Source organism: Pogoniulus pusillus, chromosome 41, assembly GCF_015220805.1.
Source record: "Pogoniulus pusillus isolate bPogPus1 chromosome 41, bPogPus1.pri, whole genome shotgun sequence".
In the NCBI taxonomy this organism is placed as follows: Eukaryota; Metazoa; Chordata; class Aves; order Piciformes; family Lybiidae; genus Pogoniulus; species Pogoniulus pusillus.
The window spans coordinates 5473816-5497137 of NC_087304.1; the positions used below are offsets into that span (position 1 = coordinate 5473816).

The window sequence follows — 23322 nt, forward strand, 5'->3', positions numbered from 1 at the left end:
GAAGGCCTCAGGCGCGCTGCGCGCATGCGCACGCAATGCTACCCAATCCGCGCTCTCGCCGCGGGTGCGCATCTGCGCCGCGGGGAGGGCGCAACCGCAGTCCGCTCCGGCGCTCGGACGCATGCGCAAGAGGTCTCCGGGCGCCCTCGGAGGCGGGCGCTGCCGCCCGCGCCTGCGCAGGAGCTGCCAGTTACGTTCGCCCCCGCGCCCCGCCTGCCCCTCTCTCTTCTCGCCGTCGCCCTTCTCTGCGAGCCTGCGCAGGGAGGGCTTCCCCCCCCCGGTCCCCGTCCCCTCGGCGCCTCTTTGCCTCCCCACCATTTTGTGCCGTGATCGCAACGTTAGCTGCTCGGTTGTTGCATATTCTCCTGTGTGTTCGAGCTTGAGACGGAATACTGAAGGGGCCTTGATGGCGGAGAGTCAATCACCGGCCGGCCTGGGGGACGTCACATCCCTTGGTGGGGCTGCGCTCGGCTCAGAGCCCGAAACCCGCCGGTTGAGCGAGCTACGAGTCATCGATCTCCGGGCTGAGCTCAAACGTCGCAGCCTAGACAGCGGCGGCAATAAGAGCGTCCTGATGGAGCGGCTGAGGAAGGTGAAGCGGGGCCCGGCGGGGGAGGGGGTGGCGTCATCCGGGGCCTTTGTCCGCGGCCCGCGGCGGGGGCCGCATGCGCGCGGGGGTCCCGGGCAGCTCTGTGAGGGAGAGCCTGAGGGGAGTGCAGGCTGGGCGGCGGGAGCGGCACCGAGCCCCTCCGCTGCTCCCGGGGAGCCGCACGAACTCCGGAGCACCGCCGTGGCTCTCGCCTCACGCTGCCGGATAGCCGCTGCCCTTGCGGGGACCGCCACCAGCTCTGCTGCTGCTTACCGCCGCCCATGCCAGCGGAGCTGCTCTGCCCGCGCTCTGCCGTGGGGCTGCGCTTGCCTACTGAGGCGCAGTCTTCCCCGGGGTTTTCTCTCCTTCTCCCGTCATATATACACACTCTCCCCTTTCTGGTGTCTCTTTACCCTTGACTCCATCTATTTCTTGGCATCATAGAATGGTTTAGGTTGGAAGGCACCTCAAGGATCAGCCAGTTCCAACCCCCTGCCATAGGCAGGGACATCTTCCACTAGAACAGGTCGCTCAAGACCTCATCCAGCCTGGCCTTGAACACCTCCAGGGAGGGAGCATCCTCACTGTAAAGAGCTTCCTAACATCTAGTTTGAGTCTCCCCTCTGCCAGTTTAAACCCCTTGTCCTGTCATTACAAGCCCTTGTCAATAGTCCCTCCCCAGCCTTCCTGTAGCCCCCTTCAGATACTGGAAGGCCACTATAAGGTTTCCTTGAAGCCTTCTCCAGCCTGCACAGCCCCAACTCTCTCAGCCTGTCCTCACAGCAGAGCTGCTGCAGCCCTCTCAGCATCTTGGTGGCCTCCTCTGGGCTGGCTCAAACACTTCCATGTCTTGCTTGTGCTGGGGGCTCCAGAACTGCCCCCAGGACTCCAGGTGGGCTCTCAGGAGAGCAGAGCCAAGGGGCAGAATTCCCTCCCTTGCCCTGCTGCCCACACTGCTCTTGCTGCAGCCCAGCACAGGGTTGCTGTCTGGGCTGCACTCACACTGCTGGCTCCTGTTGAGCGTTTCATCAACCCATACCTCCATATCCTTTTCCTCAGGGCTGCTCTCAGCCATTCCCCACCCATATTAGTCTGTGTTTTCACAGACTCGATGCAGTTAAAGCACATCTCTGCCAAGCAGTGAACCTTAACATTTACAGATGAGAGGAGTTTTGTTCCTCAGTGGCATCTTGATTCAGCTGTGGAGTTGTATTCAAACACTACTCTTCAATGTTTGTAAGGGCTGCCATAGCTGTCTGACTGCATGACCTGAGCTAGGGTGAGACACTAATGTTTCCATCTGACAGCTCCTTAAAAAATGCTGTTGTGGTTTGTCACTGCTGGACAGCAACAACCACATTGCTGCCAGCAGAGTAGGAGGGAGAATTAGAAGGGTAATGTTGAGAGAAGACTGGTGGATTGCATGTTAGAATCAGAGAATGGTTTAAGTTGGAAGTGACCTCAAAAATCATCCAGCTCCAACCCCCTGCCATAGGCACTAGAACAGGTCACTCAAGGCCTCATCCAACCTGGCCTTAAACATCTCCAGGGAGGTTGTGGAGCATAGAAGCACCCATTGTGATCTTCAATCACATTGGGTGATTCTGTGCTCCACAACCTCCCTGGGCAACCTGTGCCAGTGTCTCATCACCCTCACTGCAAAGATCATCTTCCTAACATCCAGTGTCAGTCTCCCAGTTTAAACCCATTCCTCCTCACCATCTCATCACAAGGCCTTGTAAATAGTCTCTCTCCAGCCCTCCTGTAGCCCCCTTCAGATACTGGAAGGCTTGAGATAAGAGAGACAATTTAATAACTTTCAAAAATGGAAGGGAAACAGCAACAGAAAGGGTAAGAAAGGAGAAAAACACCCAAGAAAAGTAAATGATGTAAAAAGAAAACAATTGCTCAGCCAACCAACCAGTGCAAGCCAATCCCCATTAGTGGCAGCCTCACCAGTTTCTACCCTTGGCCTTTCTGTTGTAGAGCATGATATCATATGGGCTGGAATATCCCTTGGGTCAGTTGAGGTCAGCTGTCCCAGCTGCCTGCTCCCAGCTGGTTGTACACCCTGAGCCTGCTTGCTGCTGAGGAGCAGCCTCACACTGCTTCAGCAGTGACCACACCATCCCTGTGTTATTTCTCAGCACAAATTCCAAACACAGCTCCATAACAGCTGCTGTGAAGAAATTTATCCCTTTCAAAAGCAGTACAAATGCCTACCCACAAACAAAACAAGAAATGTCATGTTGCTGTCTCTGATAGGCCATTGAGGATGAAGGAGGAGATCCTGATGAAATCCCTGTGGCCTCAGAACTGACCAACAAGAGGACACCCAAAAGAACTAGCAAAGGTACGTCTAGACAAATACAGCTCTTTTGGTTCTGTGTGGCTAGAACTTGGTAGGTAATGGTGATTGCTTCTGTCTCATTGAAAAATAAATAGGCAAGTGCACTTTCTTTTTATGGAAGATGGTAAACTCCTTTGCATTAGTGAGCAATAACAAGTTCAGATAATAATATGGCACCTAACTATACTTGGGAAGTCCTGAAAGCTATGGCTGAGACCATCAGTTCCTATAGAATGCCAAGAGTTGGAAGTGACCTCCAGAGATTGAGTGCAACCCCCTCCAAAGTAGGCCCACTTAGGGCAGGTAACACAGGATTGCATCCAGGCAGGTTTTGAAGCTGTGTGTAGAGGAGGGGAGGAGACTCCACAACCTCTCTGGACAGCCTGCTGCAGTGTTCGTACACCCTGACAGTGAAAAAAAACTGTATTAAGATGGAATTTCCTGTGTTTGAGTTTACATCTATTGCCCCTTGTCCTGGGTATCACTGAACAGAGACTGGCTTCATGCTCCTGACAGTCATCCTTCAGATATTTATACACATTGATAAGGTCTCCTCTCAGCCTTCCCTTCTCCAGACTGAACAGCCCCAGGTCTCTCAGTCTTTCCTCATAATAGAGATGCTCCTGTCCCTTTATCATCCTCACAGCTCCCTGTTGAACCCTCTCTTATCCCTCTTCAACTGAGGAGCCCAGAACTGTATGAGTGTTCCAGATGTGGTCTAACAAGGTCTGGTTAGAGATATTTCTATGCTTGTGCTATTGGATGTAGAATTGTTAGGCACTGAGCAAGCAACTGCACTATGAGCTCCTACTGAAAGCTCTGCCAATGTATGTTAAGGTGGCTGCACAATGCCCTGGGTACTCATATCCTTGCTGTACCTCTATTATCCTTTATTCATAGGAACCCTTGAACCTCTCGCCACTGGGGTGCATTTTTAGATGTGAAAAATGACAGAGGGAATGAGTGGAACCTTATGTTGCTCAAACAACAAATGTGTATCACCTTTGTTAGTGTCAGATTTCATTTTTATCTGTTTTAACTTTGAAATTAAACTGTTCCTATAAAAATAAAGAGCTTGTTCATTATTGAAGTATATTTCTGCTTCCAAAATATTCAAGTCAATACACCACTTACATGTGGCTTATTCAAATTTGCCCAGAGCCTGTTCTTAAAAAGATCCTTTCTGAAGCTTACTACTACATAGAATTTGGAAAAGATGACCAAAATCTGAAAAATGGTCAGAATCTGGAATTTATTTCTAGTGCTACTTTATAGCTGACCTTTTCCTAAGCATACTTCTCAAGAAAATCCCTTCCCATGTATTTCTGTAGTCCCAGATCAAATGGTCTTGATTGCTTCCATTTAAGACAAAGAGGTACAAATAGAGAAAGTTGAATAACAGTACAAGATTGCTGGTGGCAGATGTGCCTGGATGTGAGCTCTCTCTAAGATCCTAAAAAGAAAGACTTAATTGTAAATCACTGTAATTACAAAACCTCTCCTTACAATTTAAGTAACAGTGGTAGGATGGAAAGAAACCTTCCCGGACAGTGGTTGGGTTTTCTTGGTGTTGAATTGTTGTGGAAAGAGAGGACTGCAGCTGTTGGAGACTGTAGCTCACACTCATGCTGTTCACTTGAGTGGGAAGTTATCTCCAACATGATATCAACACAGACCTGCACCCCTGAATCGAGGTGTTAATGATTATTTGTTGAAACAAACTCAGTGTTGAATAGATTGTGCAGCAAACAGAAAACATACTATGAAATTCAGTGCTGTATTTCACTTCAGTGATACTATTTTTAGGAAGAAAACCAGAAGAAGAAGGTGTTGAAGACAATGGACTAGAAGAAAACTCAAGAGATGAGCAGGTAAGTGAAAATCCTGATTCCTGATACTAAGAATATGCCATCCCTTAACCCACAATAAATACACCTCTCTTTCTTTTCTGTAGGAGGATATTGAAACAAGCCTGGATACCTTGCAGGACATTGACATGATGGACATTAGTGTGTTAGATGAAGCTGAAATAGATAATGGCAGTGCTGTAGACTGTGGAGAAGACTACAGTCCTGATAATATCCTTGATTCCCTCTCTGAGAATAAAGACAACCTTGAAGCAGAAATGAAAGAACTTCCAGATCAGCTAACAGAAAATGAGGTGAGCAGAGGTCTTTCAGAGGGTATTTAGAATCACATCATACCACTGGGTTGGAAGGGACCTCCTAGAGCTTATCTATTCCAACCCCTCTGCAGTAAGCAGGGACATTCCCAACTAGATCAAGTTGCTGAGGGTCCCATCAAACCTCCACCACCATTCTGGGCAATCTCTTCCAGCATTCCACTAACTACCTGAAGGGAGGCTGTAGCCAGGTGGGGTTGGACTCTGCTGCCAGGCAACCAGCAACAGAACAAGGGGTAACAGTCTCAAGTTGTGCTGGGGGAGGTCTAGGCTGGATGTTAAGAGGAAGTTGTTGCCAGAGAGATTTACATTGGATTGGACTGCCCAGGGAGGTGGTGGAGTTGCTGTCTCTGGAGGTGTTGAAGCAAAGCCTGGCTGGGGCACTGAGTGCCATGGTCTGGTTGACTGGCTAGGGCTGGGGGATAGGTTGGACTGGATGAGCTTGGAGGTCTCTTCCATCCTGGTTAATTCTAACCTAACAGTAAAGAACTTCTTTGAAATAGACATTGTCATGTTGATATTAAAATAAAAGGCAACTGGAGAAAGCTATTTAATAATCAGAAACATTCAGATGTTGCTCCTCATTCTTGGGTCACAATTTGGAGTAACAATTGAGATGTGTCAGATGCTGGAAAATCTGTCTTGTTTTATTGCTGGGGAGAATGAAGTGCAGTAGTGGAGCTCCTTAAGTACTTTTTGTAAGAAATACTACAATTGCTTTTTGTTCTTTTACTCTTTTAGGAAGATTATGATGAAATTGAAAACAATTTAGATGCCTCTTCTCCCAGTTTAATTGACATGAAGGTAAATGGAACAATGTAGCTATATTTTAGAGTGGTTTTGTCGGTATTCACTCTGTGCTCATGCTGAAAAATAACTCCACATGACCATAACAAAATTGTACCACAATCTGTGATGTGGGTGCTTTTGCCTGGAGTAGAACCTGCCAAATGAAAATCCCTGGTGGTTTTTTTTTCCCTGCTTTTCAGTCACAGGATCACAGGATGTTAGAGGTTGGAAGGGACTCAAGGAGATCGAGTCCAACCCCCCTGCCAGAGCAGGACAATGCTATCTAACACAGATCAGAGAAACACATCCAGACAGGTCTTGAAAGTCTCCAGAGAAGGAGACCACACAACCTCTCTGGGGAGCTTGTTCCAGTGCTCTGTGACCCTTACAATAAAAAAGTTCCTCCTTGTGTTGAGGTGGAACCTCTTTTGCTGCAACTTACACCCATCGCTCCTTGTCCTATCGCAGGGAGCAAGTGAGGAGTCAGCTCTCAAGACTTTCTCCACTTCTGTGGCAAACAAATGGTCATGTACTGTTGATTTCCTTTTTTTCCTGCTGACTGTATCAAGTAGTAGCTGTGTTTGGGTTTTGTTCTGCAGTTGAAGTGGTGCACAAAGATATTTTATTGCTCCTTTTACCATTCCAAGTTAAAGATCAGAGCAAAGTTGTGGCTGATGCTTTGATTTTGGCTTGAAAATTTCCCTGTGTAACATACTGAGTTCCAGTGGGTGCTGGAGACAAAGTGCTAAATGTAGTTGGAGAATTTGTGTAGCTTTCAAACTTGGGATTGGGTGAGGGGTTGGTATTGGTCTGTGTTACAAAATCTTCATCCTCTCTTTTATTTTCCCAAACAGAAAATGGAGAAGCTGCCCTTGGAGCCAGGTACTGTTAAAGAAAACATATTCCTGTCTATTCAACTAATACTTTTTAAACCATTAACTATTAAACCAAACCAAACCAAACCCAGGCAACAAGCATAATTTACATTGATTTTGATGATGGACAACCCAGATCATGCAGGGTCATAGAGATTGGAAACCCAATCATATCCCCAGATCTGTGAAGTGTGATGCTTGTATCAGCTTTGAAATATTTCCAGTGACATGAAATGGTTTAAAAAAAAAAAAACTAAAACCAAACTCTTAAAAGGATTTAGAGAAGTTAATCACAGTTTAAACTAAAGATTCTGCTTGTAAACAGATCTTGTGATATCACAAACCTTAACTTACTAAGTAGAGAACAGTGAAAGCAATTAAAAAAGAGAGATATTATAGGTGATTGAAAGGGAAAGATTAGTTACTTGGATACAGAAGAAAGAAGAGAGTTTCTTCATGGAAATTTCATACAGATACTTGTTCTGGACTGCAAACACACTCATGCACCATCAGAAGATGCCCAGGTCTCATGTTGGACTGTCTGCTAAAAGAATTTCAGAGAAATTTAAAATTGAACCCTCAGTGCCTTGATACACTCAGTTAAGCATCTCGGACTCTGGAAGCTAACTAGAGAAGAAACAGAGCTGAACGATTTCCTGAAGAATGTGAAGGCTGAGCCAGAAGGTTGTTGTTAAGTCTGTGGGGGCATTTTCCTTCCCTGTTGAGGTGGTAGGGTTGGTCAGGCAGCCGTTTAGCCTAGCCCTTGTAATGCTGTGTACACCCTAGGGTTTTCCAATCTCTGTGTAGCTTAGAAGTTCTCTTGGTGTTAGTGTGGCAGCCATTGCCAGTTCCACGTTTGTGATTGCTGTATTTCCCTGGTGATTAAATCTTGTGCCATTCTATTCCTGTTAAATCCGTAGAAAATGAGAAAATACTCGACATTTTGGGGGAAACTTGTAAATCTGAAGTGCTTAACGAAGAGCCTTGCGAGGCGGAGCGGCCACACGCCCAGGAAGCCAGTAACGTGGTGCCAGGCAAGAGGCTAGCGGAGGAAGAGGACGCTCTTGCTGCCGCTCAGTCGGAGGAAGATGCTTTAGATTTGGACAGCAAATCGGCCCAAGCTATGGCAAGGAAGGAAGCAAAGCGTTTAGTTGTAGCAAAAGGGGAGACAAGTGAACAGACAATAGAGGAAGAGAAGCTGGACTCTGCCTCTTTAGTAGTAGAGAGCCTAAGCGATCAGAGTAGCAAACGCTCCCAAGGCCTGGAAGCCTCTAGTGGGGAAGCGGCGGCCAAAGGCGCAGGCCCCGAAGGCAGCAAAGCTAGCAAAGAAGATGGCAAGAAAACAGAAGACAAAGCTAATTCTGAGGAACCCCCTGCTACTAAAGAGTCCTCAGCCAGTGAGGGCGCTGATCAGAAAAAGAGGTTTGTTTTTTCTCCGTTCTAGCCCAGATGCTCTCTTTTTGTCATTGGTCCTTAAGTGATGCAAATAAGGTGTTTGCTTCAATTGGCCACCGAGACCGCTGCAATTGTAGCCTCTTCCTAAAGAGTCTGTTGTAATTCTCCACGGGCAGACATTTTTTTGTTTACTGTAGATGTATTTTTTGTTTTATTTAAAGAAAACACAAATGGTTTGATTTTATTTTTCCTTCCTCAACCTTCAAAGGTTGTTTTGTTTGTTTGTTTGTTTTTTCCTTAAATTACTCTTAACGTCTTCCTAATAGAAATCTGTTTAAGAGTCTGACTTGGTTGTTTCTGGTCAGATTTCTTAAAGCTAAGTGTACAAAGGTGTGTTTTGATTTGGAAGGTATTTTCTGGTAGGTATTTAAATTTGAGCTTTTCTCAGTGTTTCTACTCAGTCTCTTTTCTTTATGACTTGAATAATGTCTTGTTTTGTCTTTAGCCCTGTTGAGGAGGACAGAGATGCAAAGATAATCTCAAAGGATGAGAAAGGTAGGTTTCTGTGCTAAAAAAATAACAGAGCTTTCATGACTGCTTTGCCCCTTGTGTGGTTTGGGTGGTTTTATTTTCTGGGAGGTTTGGAGGCTGTTTTGTTAATATAAAAATGATTTTTCATCAAAGAATGTCAGGGGCTGGAAGGGACCTCCAAAGCTCATCCAGTGCAACCCCCCTGGCAGAGCAGGAGCTCCTATACCAGATCACATAGGAAAACATCCAGGCATATCTTCAGAAAGGGAGACTCCCCTACCCCCCTGGGCAGCCTGTTCCAGGGCTCTGTCACTCTCACAGTGAAAAAATTCCTCCTTCCCTTTAAATGAAACTTCCTGTACCTCAGCTTCCACCCAGTGCCCCTTGTCCTGGCATCGGGCATCGCCCAGCAGAGCCTGGCTCCAGCCTCCTGGCACTCACCCTTGGCATATTTATAAGAGCTTTCATGATTGCCTGGGGAAACTGGGTTTGTCTTGTCTGGGCTTATTGTAATGGCTTAAATCAGAACAAAATGGATCATCATAAGCAAGTTTCTTTATCAGTGGCAGGTTGCTGCATCACCTTTTCCTCATCCTTCCTCTTTTTAATACATCAGACTTCTCCCCTTCCTGACCAGGGCAGACTGAGAACTTTGCATACTGCAGCCACTGGCCTAGAAGCAATTCCTTTAAAATTGTTTTGGTTGGAAAAGACCTTTAAGATCAAATCCAATCATATCTAACTGCCAAGCCTGCTGCCAGACCACATCCCTTAGACCACATCTCTGTTTAAACACATCCAGGGATGGGGATTCAACCACATCCCTCAGGAGCCTGTTCCAATGTTCAAGAATCCTTTCAGAGAAGAATTTCCTTCTAATATCCAACCTATTTGAGGGCACTTGGCCTTGTTTAACCTAATCCCATTGATGCAGACTGTTCAGGTCCCTCTGTAGGGCTTTCATAGCCTGAAGCAGATCAACACTCCCTCCCTTAGTGTCATCTCCACTGTCTTTTGTCTGGAGTAGGCAAGAAATTCATTATTCTCTATGATGATTGTGTTTCATAGAATGGTTTAGGTTGGAAGGGACCACAAGGATCAGCCAGTTCCAACCCCCTGCCATAGGCAGGGACACCTCCCACTGGAACAGGTTGCTCAAGCCTGGCCTTTAATACCTCCAAGGAGGTTGTGGAGCACAGAAGCACAGAATGTGATCTTTGACATTCTGTTCTCCACAACCTCCCTGGGCAACCTGTGCCAGTGTCTCACTACCCTCACTGTAAGAACTCTCACTTCTCACTATCTGTTTTCTTGAGAAGAAACATCCCATCATCATCCTTTTGGAGTTGAGGGGGTAAGGAGGGCAAGGTAGGAGCTTGCATGGCTACTAACACAGTTCCTGCCCCTTGAGACAGGTCTTTTGTCTTTTAAGTGCAGAGTTTCTGACATCTATCCAGGAATGTTCTGAACAGCCACAGTTGCTTCAGAGATGCCCTAGCCCAGATGACACATTGCAGTTGCATGCATCAAAGCTTATAGCTCCATCTTTAACTTCTAGGACCTATAATACTGCTTTCCTTCAGGAAGGGGAATTGCAGAAGGAAAGATCTTGCACGTCATTTTCTCTCTGACATAAAAACCCAAACACATTTTGGAGTTGCTGCTTTGTAATTGAGAAGTGTTTGTTGAAATGGGCTATGCTGGGTTTGTTTTCCTTGTTTTAGGGCACGCTGCCAGTGGTTCTGGTAGAAACTTTTGGGTGAGTGGATTGGCTTCCACTACAAGAGCTACAGATCTGAAGAATCTTTTTAGCAAATATGGCAAGGTAAGGGCTGGGTTTGTGTTTTTCCAAGACTTACTAAGCTCCTGTCACTAAAAATATCAGGCAGGGACATCTCCCACTAGGCCACATTGCCCAAGGACTCATCCAACCTGGCCTTGAACACCTCCAGGCAGAGGGCATCTAAGGCAACTTATTCCAATATCTCCCTGCTATCACTCTCAAGAATTTGCTCCTCATCTCCAGTCTCAATCTCCCTTCTTCCAGCTCAAGCCATTGCCCCTCATGCTGTCACTACAAACCCCTGTCAAAAGTCCCTCCCCAGCTCTCCTGTGTCACAGAAACATTCTGGTTGGAAAGAGCCCTCAGGATCACCAAGACCAACCAATATCCCTACTCTGTAGGGTTCACCCTAAGCCATATCCCTAAGGACCATTCACCCTAAGCCATATCCCTAAGGACCATTCATCCTAAGCCCTATCCCTAAGGACTTCATCTGAACAACCTTTAAGCACATTCAGGATTGGCAACTCCACCACCTCCCTGGGCAGCTTATTCCAATGCCTGACCAATCTCTCTGTGAAAAAGCCCAGCCTAAGTCTGAGCTTCACTCATTGTGCAACTCATGCAGACCTCAGGATTTTAGCCTTTCAGAAACGAGTGGGTTACTGTAGCCCACTTTAGCTACTGGAAGGCTGCTCTCAGGGCTCCCTGGAGCCTTCTCAGGCTCAACAGCTCCAACTCAGCCTATCCCCAGCCTCTGAGGTTTGTTAATCTTTCTCTGAATGATTGTGGTCAGGAATAAAGCAGAGTAGAAAGGGAAGTTGCATTTGTTGCTGTTCACTGGCAGCATTTGTTACAGCAACCCCTCTGTGCTGTGGACAGGTGGTGGGTGCAAAAGTGGTCACCAACGCTCGCAGTCCTGGCGCTCGCTGCTATGGCTTTGTCACAATGTCTACAGCAGAGGAAGCCACAAAGTGTATAACTCACCTCCACAAAACCGAGCTACATGGAAAAATCATCTCTGTAGAGAAGGTGAGCACTGATCCACAAAGATGTGTCCCACTGCCAACATATTGGACCAAAAGTCAAGTCAGTCCCAGCTGATGATGTGCAAACTCATTTTCAGGCAAAAAGCGAACCCTCTGGGAGGAAACCAAGTGAAAGAAAGGAGAATGAAGGAAGAAAAGAACCAGGCAGTGAGAGGTACTGCTTTAAAAATCCTCTGCCCAGAGATGTTTTGCTGCGTTTTTGTCAGGAAAAACCCAGTAACAATTTCTATGGCAAAGATCAAGAAGCCATAAGATCACTTTCCTAACTTCTGTTACAAGTGAAGCTTCTGTTTGTGTTCAGTGTCTTCAGAAATCTGTTTATGTGCTTTGGGGTAGGCAGTGGAAAGTTCCATTTTAAAATATGCTTTTTTATTTAGCTCTGTTTTGAGTTTTAGCAGATTGTGATCATAGAATGGTTTGGGTTGGAAGTGACCTCCAAAGGTCATCTGCTCTAACCTGCTCTACAGTCAGCAGGACATAGAATTGTAGAATCAGTCAGGGTTGGAAGGGACCACAAAGATCATCCAGTTCCAACCTCCCTGCCATAGGCATCAGGCTGGCCAGACATCCTCCACTAGATCAGGTTGCCCAGAGCCCTGTTGAGCCTCACTTTAAGTATCTCCAGGGATGGAGCCTCAGCCACCTCCCTGGGCAACCTGTTGCAGTGTTCCACTACCCTAATGGTAAAGAACTTGCTCCTAACATCCGATCTAAATGATGCTTTCATGTCATAAATCTCTAGAAAAGGCCATTGGAGAGTTTTGATCAGTATGTCAAAGTTTCTTCTCTACATTTTACTCTCAGTAGAATAGAGCTTTCTCAGGTGGTTGTGCTCATGGTTAAAGACAAGTTGTCCAAAATCTCATTTCCAAAAGTTGTTGCTCTTCAGCACTCTGCTTTTTTTCCTTTAGCATTACTGAAAGCAGCTGAAAAAGACATTTAAGAGATGAATAAGGCACTAAGTCCTTCGCTTTATTTATCTTCTTGAGGCACAGCTCCTATTGCTGGGAAGTTTTTGACTTTGTTTCACCTATTTGCCCAACAAAAGTGCTTCACATTGGCCCTTTGTAATGGTAATGTTGTACAAGAAGCTTTGTGGGCATGAAGCATGGGGTGGTGTGAATTGTTCATTTGCCTCCAGTTGAGATGCCTGGAATTAGTGCCACGTTTTTATGCAGCTGCTGAGTATCATTTGGTTTATTTTGTAGGGTAGGAAGTTGTAGAAGGAAATCTTAGGAAATGTAATTTTGTCTGTCTGATGATAGAATCCTACTTCATTACTGTGTTGCTAGCAAACTCCTCTCCTTTACTCTTGCTCTCTGTCAATCTCCATCAATATCCATCTGTAGACTTGGCTGTGTTAAAAGAGATGAGAAAGATGATTCTAAAAAGACAGAAGACAGAGATGAAAAAGAAAGAAAGGATAAAGATGAAAAGTCTGGTTCATCAGATCAACATAAAACCAAGTCAGGTAATCTGGCTCTTCCTTTTCTTCATAGAGCAAAAGATAGGATAAAGTCTGAATATTAATTGGAGGCAACTGTAGAATTAGAGAGTAGAGTTTCAGCCCTTCTGTGCTAGTTTGAAGCTAGCTAAAATGTTTTGGTGAGAAGAACTAGATCATAGGCTGTGAAAGGAAAACAATGCTGATGTAGAGTTTCAGCCCTCTCCAACAAGGTGTTGCATGGACCAAGGTGTTCTGACTCCTATGTGGCTCTGCCATCTGGCGTTAACACCTGTGAATGCAACCTCCACACCTAAAGGAGATTCTCTGCCATCCAGACATGGCACCAAGATGCCACCTGGGGAGGAGAGCATTTTGTCATGAAACTGGTTCAAAAATCACCAGGGGAGGATGAGAAGGCAGCAGAGGGAGTAGATAACCTGTGGTGGTGATACTAATTTCCTGTGAAGTTCATTGTAAAACATCCCAGTGGTGTAGAATTCTTTCAGATTCTTAGTAGGAAATCCAGAAGGTACAAAGAGGCAGGAGGGGAGGGGGTTTGACATTGGTCATCCTTAAGAAAATCATTTGGGAAGAGATGTGGAGTCAGATTTTTGGAGAACATAGCTTCTGGCATAGCAGTGTGCTGTAGTTTATGGAATCTGATTGGTTTCTCTCCATCTCTTTCTCTTCAACCTCTGATTTATTTAGGAAGCAAAGGAACAGAGAGAACAGTAGTAATGGATAAATCCAAAGGAGAACCTGTCATTAGTGTGAAAACATCAACTACATCAAAAGACAGAGTAAGTGATGTTTCTGCATTAACTATAGAATGGTTTGAGTTGGAAAAGGCCTCCTAAGATCACCCAGTCCAAGCAGTAACTCAGGCCCACCATGGCCACTAAACCATGTCCCCAAGTGCCGTGGCCACAACCTTTCTTGAACACCTGCAGGCATGGTGATTCCACCACCTCCCTGGGCAGCCTGGTCCTGTCCCTGACCCCTCTGGCAGCAAACAAAGTTTTTCTCATCTCCATCCTAACTCCCCTGGTACAATTTCAGGCCATTTCCTCTCCTTCATTCACTTGATCCTAGGGAGAAGAGGCCAACCTCCACTACAGCCTCCTTTCAGGGAGTTGTAGAGAGCAATGAGGTCTCCCTTAGCCTCTTCTCCAGACTATTATGTATCAGTTTTCTTTAGAAACATCCTGAGCCCTGCCAGGCTGGATGTCACCCATGCTTCCCTTACCTGTTGGTCCAATGTGGATTTAGTTCTTAATTAGTAAAATATCTTTCATAAGGCTGATGCCATATTCAGCAATGAAATCCTCCCAGACAAATCATAGAACCACAGAATAGTTTGGGTTGGAAGAGACCTTCAAGATCATCCAGTTCCAACCCCTTCACCATGAGCAGGGACACCTCTCACCAGCACAGGTTGCTCAAGGCCTCATCCAACCTGGCCTTGAACACCTCCAGGCAGGGAACATCCACAACCTCCCTGAGTAACCTGTGCCAGTGTCTCCCCACCCTCACTGTAAAGAATTTCTTCCCCATTTCCAGTCTCAATCTCCTCTCTTCCAGCTCAAAACCATTGCCCCATATCCTGTCACTACAAACCCCTGTCAGAAGTCCCTCCCCAGATGTGGGCAGGTTGCTGTGCAGATGTGGTGTGTAAGGTTTAAATTAAAGACTAGAAAGACAGCTGGTTAATGAAAGTGTGGGGGCTGAGCTCAATTTGAGCTGTGGTCCCTATGAATGGAAGCAGAGCTTAACGTGTTGGTGGTGCTCTTGTCCTTGTATTGGTTTCCCATTTTATCACAAAATTAACCAGGATAGAAAAGACCTCTAAGATTGAGTCCAACCTATTGCCTAACTCTTCTAATTAACTAACCCATGCCACTGAGTGCCTCATGCAGCCTCCTCTTAAACACCTCCAGGGATGGGCACTCCACCACCTCCCTGGGCAGCCCATTCCAATGCTAATCGCTCTCTCTGACAACAACTTCTCCTAACATCCAGCCTCAACCTGCCCTGGCACAGCTTGAGCCTGTGTCCTCTTGTTCTGTTTCTGGGTGCCTGGCAGCAGAGCCCAACCCCACCTGGCTACAACCTCTTTTCAGGGAGCTGCAGGCAACAATGAGCTCTGCCCTGAGCCTCCTCTGCTGCAGGCTGCACATCCCCAGCTCCCTCAGCCTCTCCTCACAGGGCTTTGCTCCAGGCCCCTCCCCAGCCTTGCTGCCCTTCTCCAAACACTTTCCAACACCTCAAAATCTCCCTTCAGTTGAGAAGCCCAGAACTGGACACAGCATTCAAGCTGTGGCCTGAGCAGTGCTGAGCGCAGAGGCAGAAGGACTGCCCTGGTCCTGCTCATCACTATTCCAGATATAGACCAAGAAGCCATTGGCCTTCATGGCCACCTGGGCACACTGCTGGTTCATCTCCTAACCCAGAACTTGACACTACTCAAACTACCACTCAGTGAAAGTTTTCTTCTTCCCTCACATTGAACACAGAGCATTAAGAGCCAGGACCGCAAGTCGGAGAGCAGAGAGCGGCAGGGGATTGTGCCCTTCGACAAGATCAAAGCGCAGCGCAAGATGAGGGAGGCAGAGCAGCGCCGGTGAGAGCAGCAGTGGCAGCAGTCACCTCTTACTCGTTTGTTTGCTATTTTAACTACTCTAGAATCAATAGAATTAAATGAGCAGTTCCTGGGAATTAGAGGGGCTTGGTTTTTACTTGGGATTTGTTATATGGCTCTGGGTCACCTCTAGTGAAGCACAGAAATGTCGTGATTGGAAAAGACCTCTCAGATTATTGAGTCCAACCAGCAACCCATCCCCACTGTGGCCACTAAACCCTGTCCCCAAGTGCCACATTCAGACATTCCTCGAACACCTCCCAGGGATGGGGACTCCAGCACCTCCCTGGGCAGCCTCTGCCAATCCCTGACCACTCTTGCAGCAAAGACATTTTTTGTTATCTTCAACCCAACATTCCCCTGGCACAATTTCAGGCCTTCTATCACCTGGTCCTAGGCAGAAGAGACCAACTCCCACCTCACTCCAGCTTCCTTTCAGGGAGCTGCAGAGAGCCAGGAGGTCTCCCCTCAGCCTCCTTTAACCCTCCTCTGGCACAATTTCAGGCCTTCTATCACCTGATCCCAGGCAGAAAAGACCAACTCCAACCTGCTTTCAGGGAGCTGTAGAGAGCCAGAAGGTCTCCCTTCAGCCTCCTCTTCTCCAGGCTGAACAACTCCAGTTCCCTCAGCCAGTCCTCACCAGCCTTGCTCTGTAGACCCTGCACATTTTCAGTTGCTGTGGTTTTAGTTTCTAATACTTCTCTTTCTTCATTTTTTCCCCCTGTTACCCTCCTGTGTGTGTTGAAGCCTCAGAGCTGTTAATTGTTTGTTTCTGCTACACCAGCACTCGTGAGCGCCGGGAGAGGCAGCAGCACCTGCAGACCATCCGGGAACGAGAAGAAAGGGAAAGGCTGGAGATTGCTCGGGAGAGGCTGGAAATTGAAAGGCAACGCCTTGAACGGGAACGGATGGAAAGAGAGAGGCTGGAGAGGGAACGGATGCACATCGAGCACGAAAGGAGGAGGGAGCAGGATCGCATCCAGCGGGAGAGGGAGGAGCTGCGGCGGCAGCATGAGCAGCTGCGCTACGAGCAGGAGCGGCGCTCTGCCATGAGGAGGCCTTATGACATAGATGGCAGGTAGAGGCATAAGACATGATGCAAGGGGGGAGACCTTACTCTCAGGTTCTGTCTCCTCAGCCTGAGCTATTAAAAAGCTCCAGTATCTGAAGGGGGCCTACAGGAAGGCTGGGGAGGGACTATTGACAAGGTCTTGTAATGACAGGATGAGGAGGAATGGGTTTGACCCACCTGGATGTGTTCCTGTGTGATCTGCTCTAGGTGATCCCGCCCTGGCAGGGAGGGTTGGACTGAATGAGCTTTCAAGGTCCCTTCTAGCCCCTAACATTCTGTGATTGTGTGCATTCTCCTGAGTGAAATGGTTGTGCTCTTTCCATCAGGAGAGATGATCCATACTGGCCAGAGGCCAAACGAATGGCAATGAATGACAGGTACCACTCCGACTTCAGCCGCCAGGATCGCTTCCACGACTTCGATCACAGGGACCGGGGCCGTTACCAGGACCATTCAGTAGACAGGTTGGTGTCTCACCTCCACTCTCTTGCCCAAAATCAAAAGACAAAAGTGTATTTCCTGTCACCTTTAGCAGCCTTTGTTGTGTTTTGGTTTGCAGTTTATTTCTGAAGCATGGCCTAGTGGATTCTTTTCCTTTATAATCATGAAGAGATCTGTGCTGGGCCAGCAGTTAAACCTTCTGGCAGGCTTGTTCAGAGTGTTGTGCTTGCAGTGGTGCTTCACACACCTGCAGGGTTCTGAAAGGTTCCTGAATACTATTGTAAGCACCTAGCATCTCAAAAGTATTGTTTGTGCTTTAGGGCTGAACTGGGTTTTCCAGGAATCCAGAGCATGTCCTGATTTCCATATACTCCAGCTGCTTGTGCCCTTTGTAGATGAGGCTGACAGGGCTTGGAAGCAGAATCTGTCATCTGTGATGTTATGCAGATGGAATTTTAGAGGCTGCTGTGTGTTTTACTGCCACAATCTGATTTTTAATTGTCTGTTTGTAGGAGGGATGGCTCCAGGACAATGATGGGAGATCGAGATGCACAAGTGAGTTGCTGTATAAAGCTACAGAAACATCTAAGTGTAGGATGGGTTGGATTGGAAGGGACCTTAAAGATCATCTAGTTCCAACCTCCCTGATGTGGACAGGGACACCTCCCACTAGACCAGGCTGCTCAAGGCCATGTTCAGGCTGGAAAAGGCTCACAGTTTTATCTTCTCAACGTGCATTAATACCTCATGGGAAGGGGAGTATGGAGAAGAATCCAGGTTCTATTCGTTAGTGCCCACTGACAGGGCAAGAGTCAATGAGTGGAGACTGAAACACAAAATTCCATCTGAAGACAAAACAAATGAGCTTTAAAAACAAAACAACAACCAAAAAAAAGCCAAAACAAAAAACTCAGCCCCAAACATAATAACTGAAACCAAGACAAAGACAAAACCAACAAAACAAAACTCGAACCACAACTGTGAAGGTCTTCAAACACTGGAGTAGGTTGGGGAAGTTGTGAAACTTCCAGCTGGGAAGATACTCACACCCCAATGAGAGACTTCTGCAGAGCCTGCCCTGGCTTGAATGTGCTTGAACATGGGAGCTGAACTAGGTGATCTCAGGAGGTCACTTCTGTCCTAACTGGTTACAGAATCACAGCAACATCCAGGTTGGCAAAGCCCCTCAGGATCACCAAGTCCAACCTAGAATCCTGCTCTACAAGAGTCACCTTAAACCATATTCCTCAGCACCACATCCAAACGACCCTTAAACACATCCAGCCTGAGTGACTCCACCACCTCCCTGGGCAGATCATTCCAGTCCCTGACCACTCTCTCTGTGAAAAACTTTTTCCTGATGTCTAATCTAAACCTCCCCAGCCTCAGCTTGAGGCCATTTCCCCTTCTCCTGTCTCCAGTGACCTGTGAGAAGAGCCCAGCAGCAGCCTCTCCACAGTGTCCCTTCCGGTAGCTGCAGACAGCAGTGAGGTCTCCTCTTCCTCAAACTAACCATCCCCAGCTCCCTCAGTCACTGATTCTGGGAGAGAATTGCAGCTGAAAGAGTGCAGCCAATGTAGGAGTCTGGTTTAGGCAGGTCTGAGAGTGTCCTTTTGCCTTCCAGCACTACCCAGATGAGCGCCATGGAGGACCAGATCGGCACTCGCGAGACTCCCGGGAGAGCTGGGGCAGCTACGGCTCCGACAGGAGAATGAGTGAGAGCAGAGGGATCCCCCCACAGTCCAGGTTAGTCTGCTTCACTGCAGCTGCTTCTCTTTCTTGTCCATCTAAGGAATACTTCCATATGCAGGCTTTGGAAGTACAGTTCTTTTTTGCACCCTCCTCCTCCCCCAGCTTTCACCCCTTGAGTCTGTTCCCCATTGGATGGTTTACAAATGAGTAGCTCTCTCTTTGTGAGTCAAAACATGCAGCTTCCTGAGATGGTTTTAAACATCACTTTCATTTTCTTTTCCCTTCCTAACTCCACATCTGAAAGCCTTCATGCTTGCAATTAAGTTCAGTCCTGGAGGATGTGTCCAGCACTGCCTCTTAGATCTAATAGTCCAGATGGAGGCTCAGTGAATCTGAGTGCAGACACTGGGAATTTATCACCTGCTAAGGGATCGTTCTCCATGCACCCTCTTCCAACAGATTTTTTTTCCCCTTTATGCACCAGCAACACTTCTGCTCTGTGGATTTTGTTTCCTGATAGCCTACAGAAACCTTTGAATTCAGCAAAACCCAACCCAACAACCCCAACCCCAGATCCAATCATTCCCATGCCGCTGGATTTAATCAAGGCTTGATAGCATCAGAGTTGTGGTTCTTTCCTATCTTCTGGCTGTTGGAATCAGCCTTCAGAAGGGAAAATAAGTTAATGATTTCACTTGGAATGGGTTTTGTTTGCTCTGGTTAATGTGAGGAGGTCTGAATTCCCTTGCAGAGATGGACGTGACTGGGGAGATCACGGTCGGAAGTTTGAAGGCCATCAAGACCGTTCGTGGCAGAGCAGCGTGGATGGGATGATAGGAAGGGATCATGAGAGATGGCAAGGTAAGGCTGCTAGCACAGCAGCTCAGCAGATGGGCCACAGAGAGCAGGAAATGCAGGCACTGCTGTTGTAGAATGGTTTAGGTTGGAAGGGACCTCAAAGCTTAGCCAGTTCCAACCCCCCTGCCATAGGCAAGGACACCTTGCACTAGAACAGGTCACTCAAGGTCTCATCCAACCTGGTCCTGAACATCTCCAGGGAGGTTGTGGAGCACAGAAGCACCCAATGTGATCTTTGATCACATTGGGTGCTTCTGTGCTCCACAACCTCCCTGGGCAACCTGTGCCAGTGTCTCACCACCCTCACTCTAAAGAACCCTTCCCTAACACCCAGTTTCAATCTCCCCTCTGCCACTTCAAACCCATCCCTCCTCCTCCTGTCATTACAAGAGCTGTCCTCAGAGATGCTGTAAAACCTTTTAACTGCATCTAAAGGAAGCATCTGAACTTTTGGGCTGCTTTTTTTGTTTCAGGTGGGGGTAGAGGCAGACCTGGTCACGTGATGCATCGTGGAGGCATGTCAGGGTAAGAACTTCAAAGGAGCAAAGGCTTTGCTTCCTTTTTAAGGGAATCACAGAATGTTAGGGGTGGGAAGGGACCTTGAAAGATGATTCAGTCCAACCCCCCTGTCAGAGCAAGACCACTCAGGGCAGGTCACACAGGAACACATGCAGGCAGGTTTTGAATGTCTCTGGAGAAGAAGACTCCACAACCTCTGTAAGCAGCCTGCTTCAGGGCTCTGGCACCCTCAGAGTTACAGCTTCCCTTCTGTTCCTGTGGAGCCTTCTCTGCTCCAGCTGGCATCCATTGCCCCTTTGCCTATCCTATCATTGGAGTCCCTGAGCAGAGCCTGGCTCTGTCCTTCTGACACTGCACATCTTTATCGCCAGAAATGAGGGCAGCCTTCATGCTCCTCTGCTCCAAACCTCATCTCCCTCAGCCTGTCCTCACAGGGAGATGTTCCACTGCCCGCAGCATCTTCATGGCTCTGCACTGGCCTCTCAAGCAGTTCCCTGAGGCCTTTCTTGAACTGAGGGGCCCAGAATCAGACACAATGTTCCAGATGCGGCCTCAGCAGGACAGAGTAGAGGGACATCTATTTTAGTTAGGCAAAGAAACGTTTTATGGCAGCATCAGTTACCTGATTTGGTACTTGGTTGTCAAGAAATAATCACAGAATCAGTCAGGGTTGGAAGGGTCCACAGGGATCATCCATTTCCAACCCCCCTGCCATGGGCAGGGACACCTCACACTAGATCAGGCTGCCCACAGCCTCATCTAGCCTGGCCTTAAACACCTCCAGGGATAAGGCTTCACCTCCCTGCACAACCCCTTCCAGGCTCTCACCACCCTCATTCTGAACAACTTCTTCCTAACATCCAGGCTGAATCTCCCCATTTCCAGCTTTGTTCTGTTCCCCCAGCCCTATTCAGGGGGAATGGAGCAAAGCTGCAGGTGGGGAGATTCAGCCTGGGGATGAGGAGGAAGCTCTTCAGCATGAGAGTGGTGAGAGCCTGGCAGGGGTTGCCCGGGGAGGTGGTTGAGGCCCCACGGCTGGAGGTGTTTGAGGCCAGGCTGGCTGAGGCTGTGTGCAGCCTGCTCTAGGGTAGGGTGTCCCTGGGCATGGCAGTGGGGTTGGCACTGGCTAATCCTTGTGGTCCCTTCCAACCCTGACTGATTCTAGGATTGCTACCTGATGGCCTAAAAAGTCCCTCCGTAGCTTTCTTGTAGCCCTCTTAAGATACTGAAAGGCTACAATAAGGTCACCTCAGAGCCTTCCCCTCTCAGCACTCCAAAGCTCATCCAGTGTAGCCCCCTCCGCAGTCAGCAGGAGCATCCACAACTAGATCAGGTTGCCCAGAGCCTTGTCCAGCCTCACCTGGAACATCTCCAGGGCTGGAGCCTCAACCAGCTCCCTGGGCAGCCCCTTCCAGGCTCTCACCACTCTCACGGTACGAAATCCCCGCGGCTTTTCTGTGGGGCAACTTACTGAAGAGTGCGAAACGCTGCAGCAAGTCTCACAGCAGCGTCCATGCCATCACCTTTGAGTCCCACAGTCCCAGGAGAATGTCTGGCTGCTTTTCCTAGGCGTGGAGGCTTCATGCAAAGTGGCAACCAAAGTCAGATGATGCATGGAGGAGGAATGCAAGAAGGCTTTGCCGGCCAGGAGAGAGCAAACAGACCCAACGACCCTCGTTTCAACCGCCGCTACTGAATGTGGCAGGGGGGTTTTAAGGCAAGGTGGCAACTGAAATGAAATCTCTCACCCAGGGTTACCATGAATTGTAACTTGGGGGCCACTCTTTAAGTGTAATTTTATTATTTTGTTGGTTTGTTTTGGGGGTTTTTATTGGTTTTTTTTTGGGTTGGTTTTTTTTTTAAGCTGCTGCCATATTCTGTCACTCGATCCAATGTGAACTCATTTGTTTTGTAATGTGTTGTTCATAGCCCATTCAAAATTGTTTGTTAATGAAGCATTCCATTTTCCAGAAATAAATCCCAGTTTGCAGTTAATGTCTTTTTTTGTTTCAGCATTCCCTGGAAGATTTCATTTTCTTCATCTCTATCCCTAAACCATGGCACTTGCTTTCAAAGCTGAAGCATCAGAATGCCTCAAAGCTCTCTCTTTATACTTTCAGTTGCACATAACTCCCAGGAGGATCCTTGAAGCAGTGTGACTTCAGCCCAGCTGCCAGCAGGAGGGAGTGGTGCTGTAGTGCAGCTGGCAAAAGTTTGAACACCACCTCCCTGCAAAATGAGTTTGGGAGCTTGGAAGGCAAATGCTGAATGATTTTTGGTGGTAGAGAATCATAGAATGGTCAGGGGTGGAAAGGACCTCAGGGATCATCCAGCAGAGACTCCTTAAGCTAGGTCAGGTTGCTCAGAGCCACATCCAGCCTGGCTTTAAAAACCTTCAGGGCTGAAGCTTTCACCACCAAATTGGGCAACCTCTGCGAGGGTCTCACCACTCTCATGGTGAAGAACTTCCTCCTAATATCCACTCTGAATCTTCCCACTTCCAGTTTCCATAGAAGCAGCCAGGTTGGGAGAGAGCTCCAACCTAGCACCCAGCCCTGGCCAAGCACCAGACCATGGCACTAAGTGCCCCAGCCAGGCTTGGCTTCAACACCTCCAGCCACGGCCACTCCACCACCTCCCTGAGCAGCCCCTTCCAATGCAAATCACTCTCTCTGCCAACAGCTTCCTCCTCACATCCAGCCTAGATCTGCCCTGGCACAGCTTGAGGCTGTGTCTCCTTGTTCTGCTGCTAGGTGCCTGGCAGCAGAGCCCAACCCCACCTGGCTACAGCCTCCCTGCAGGCAGCTGCAGGCAGCAATCAGCTCTGCCCTGAGCCTCCTCTGCTGCAGGCTGCACACCCCCAGCTCCCTCAGCCTCTCCTCACAGGGCTCTGCTCCAGGCCCCTCCCCAGCCTTGCTGCCCTGCTCCAAACACCTTCCAGCACCTCAACATCTCTCTGCAATTCAGGAGACCAGAGCCGGACGCAGCATTCCAGGTGTGGCTGAGCAGTGCTGAGCACAGGGGCACAAGAACCTCCCTTGTCCTGCTGCCCACACTGCTCCTGAGCCAGCCCAGGATGCCATTGGCTCTGCTGTCCACCTGGGCACTGCTG

The 23322-nt window shown here is 48.0% G+C and overlaps 1 protein-coding gene across 1 annotated transcript; it reads left to right on the forward strand.

The window, feature by feature from the left end:
- Positions 1–213: 213 nt before the first annotated feature.
- LOC135191989 (scaffold attachment factor B1-like) lies at positions 214–22205 on the forward strand. The gene is made up of 21 exons (XM_064174741.1): positions 214–592; positions 2855–2942; positions 4746–4810; positions 4894–5100; positions 5863–5925; positions 6765–6792; positions 7706–8207; positions 8686–8735; positions 10436–10536; positions 11377–11526; positions 11621–11697; positions 12893–13014; positions 13699–13790; positions 15504–15610; positions 16413–16706; positions 17027–17164; positions 17654–17696; positions 18766–18887; positions 19585–19694; positions 20165–20216; positions 21780–22205. The coding sequence occupies exons 1-21, from the start codon at positions 407–409 to the stop codon at positions 21904–21906; spliced, it is 2724 nt and encodes a 907-aa protein (XP_064030811.1). The 5' UTR covers positions 214–406; the 3' UTR covers positions 21907–22205.
- Positions 22206–23322: the final 1117 nt, after the last annotated feature.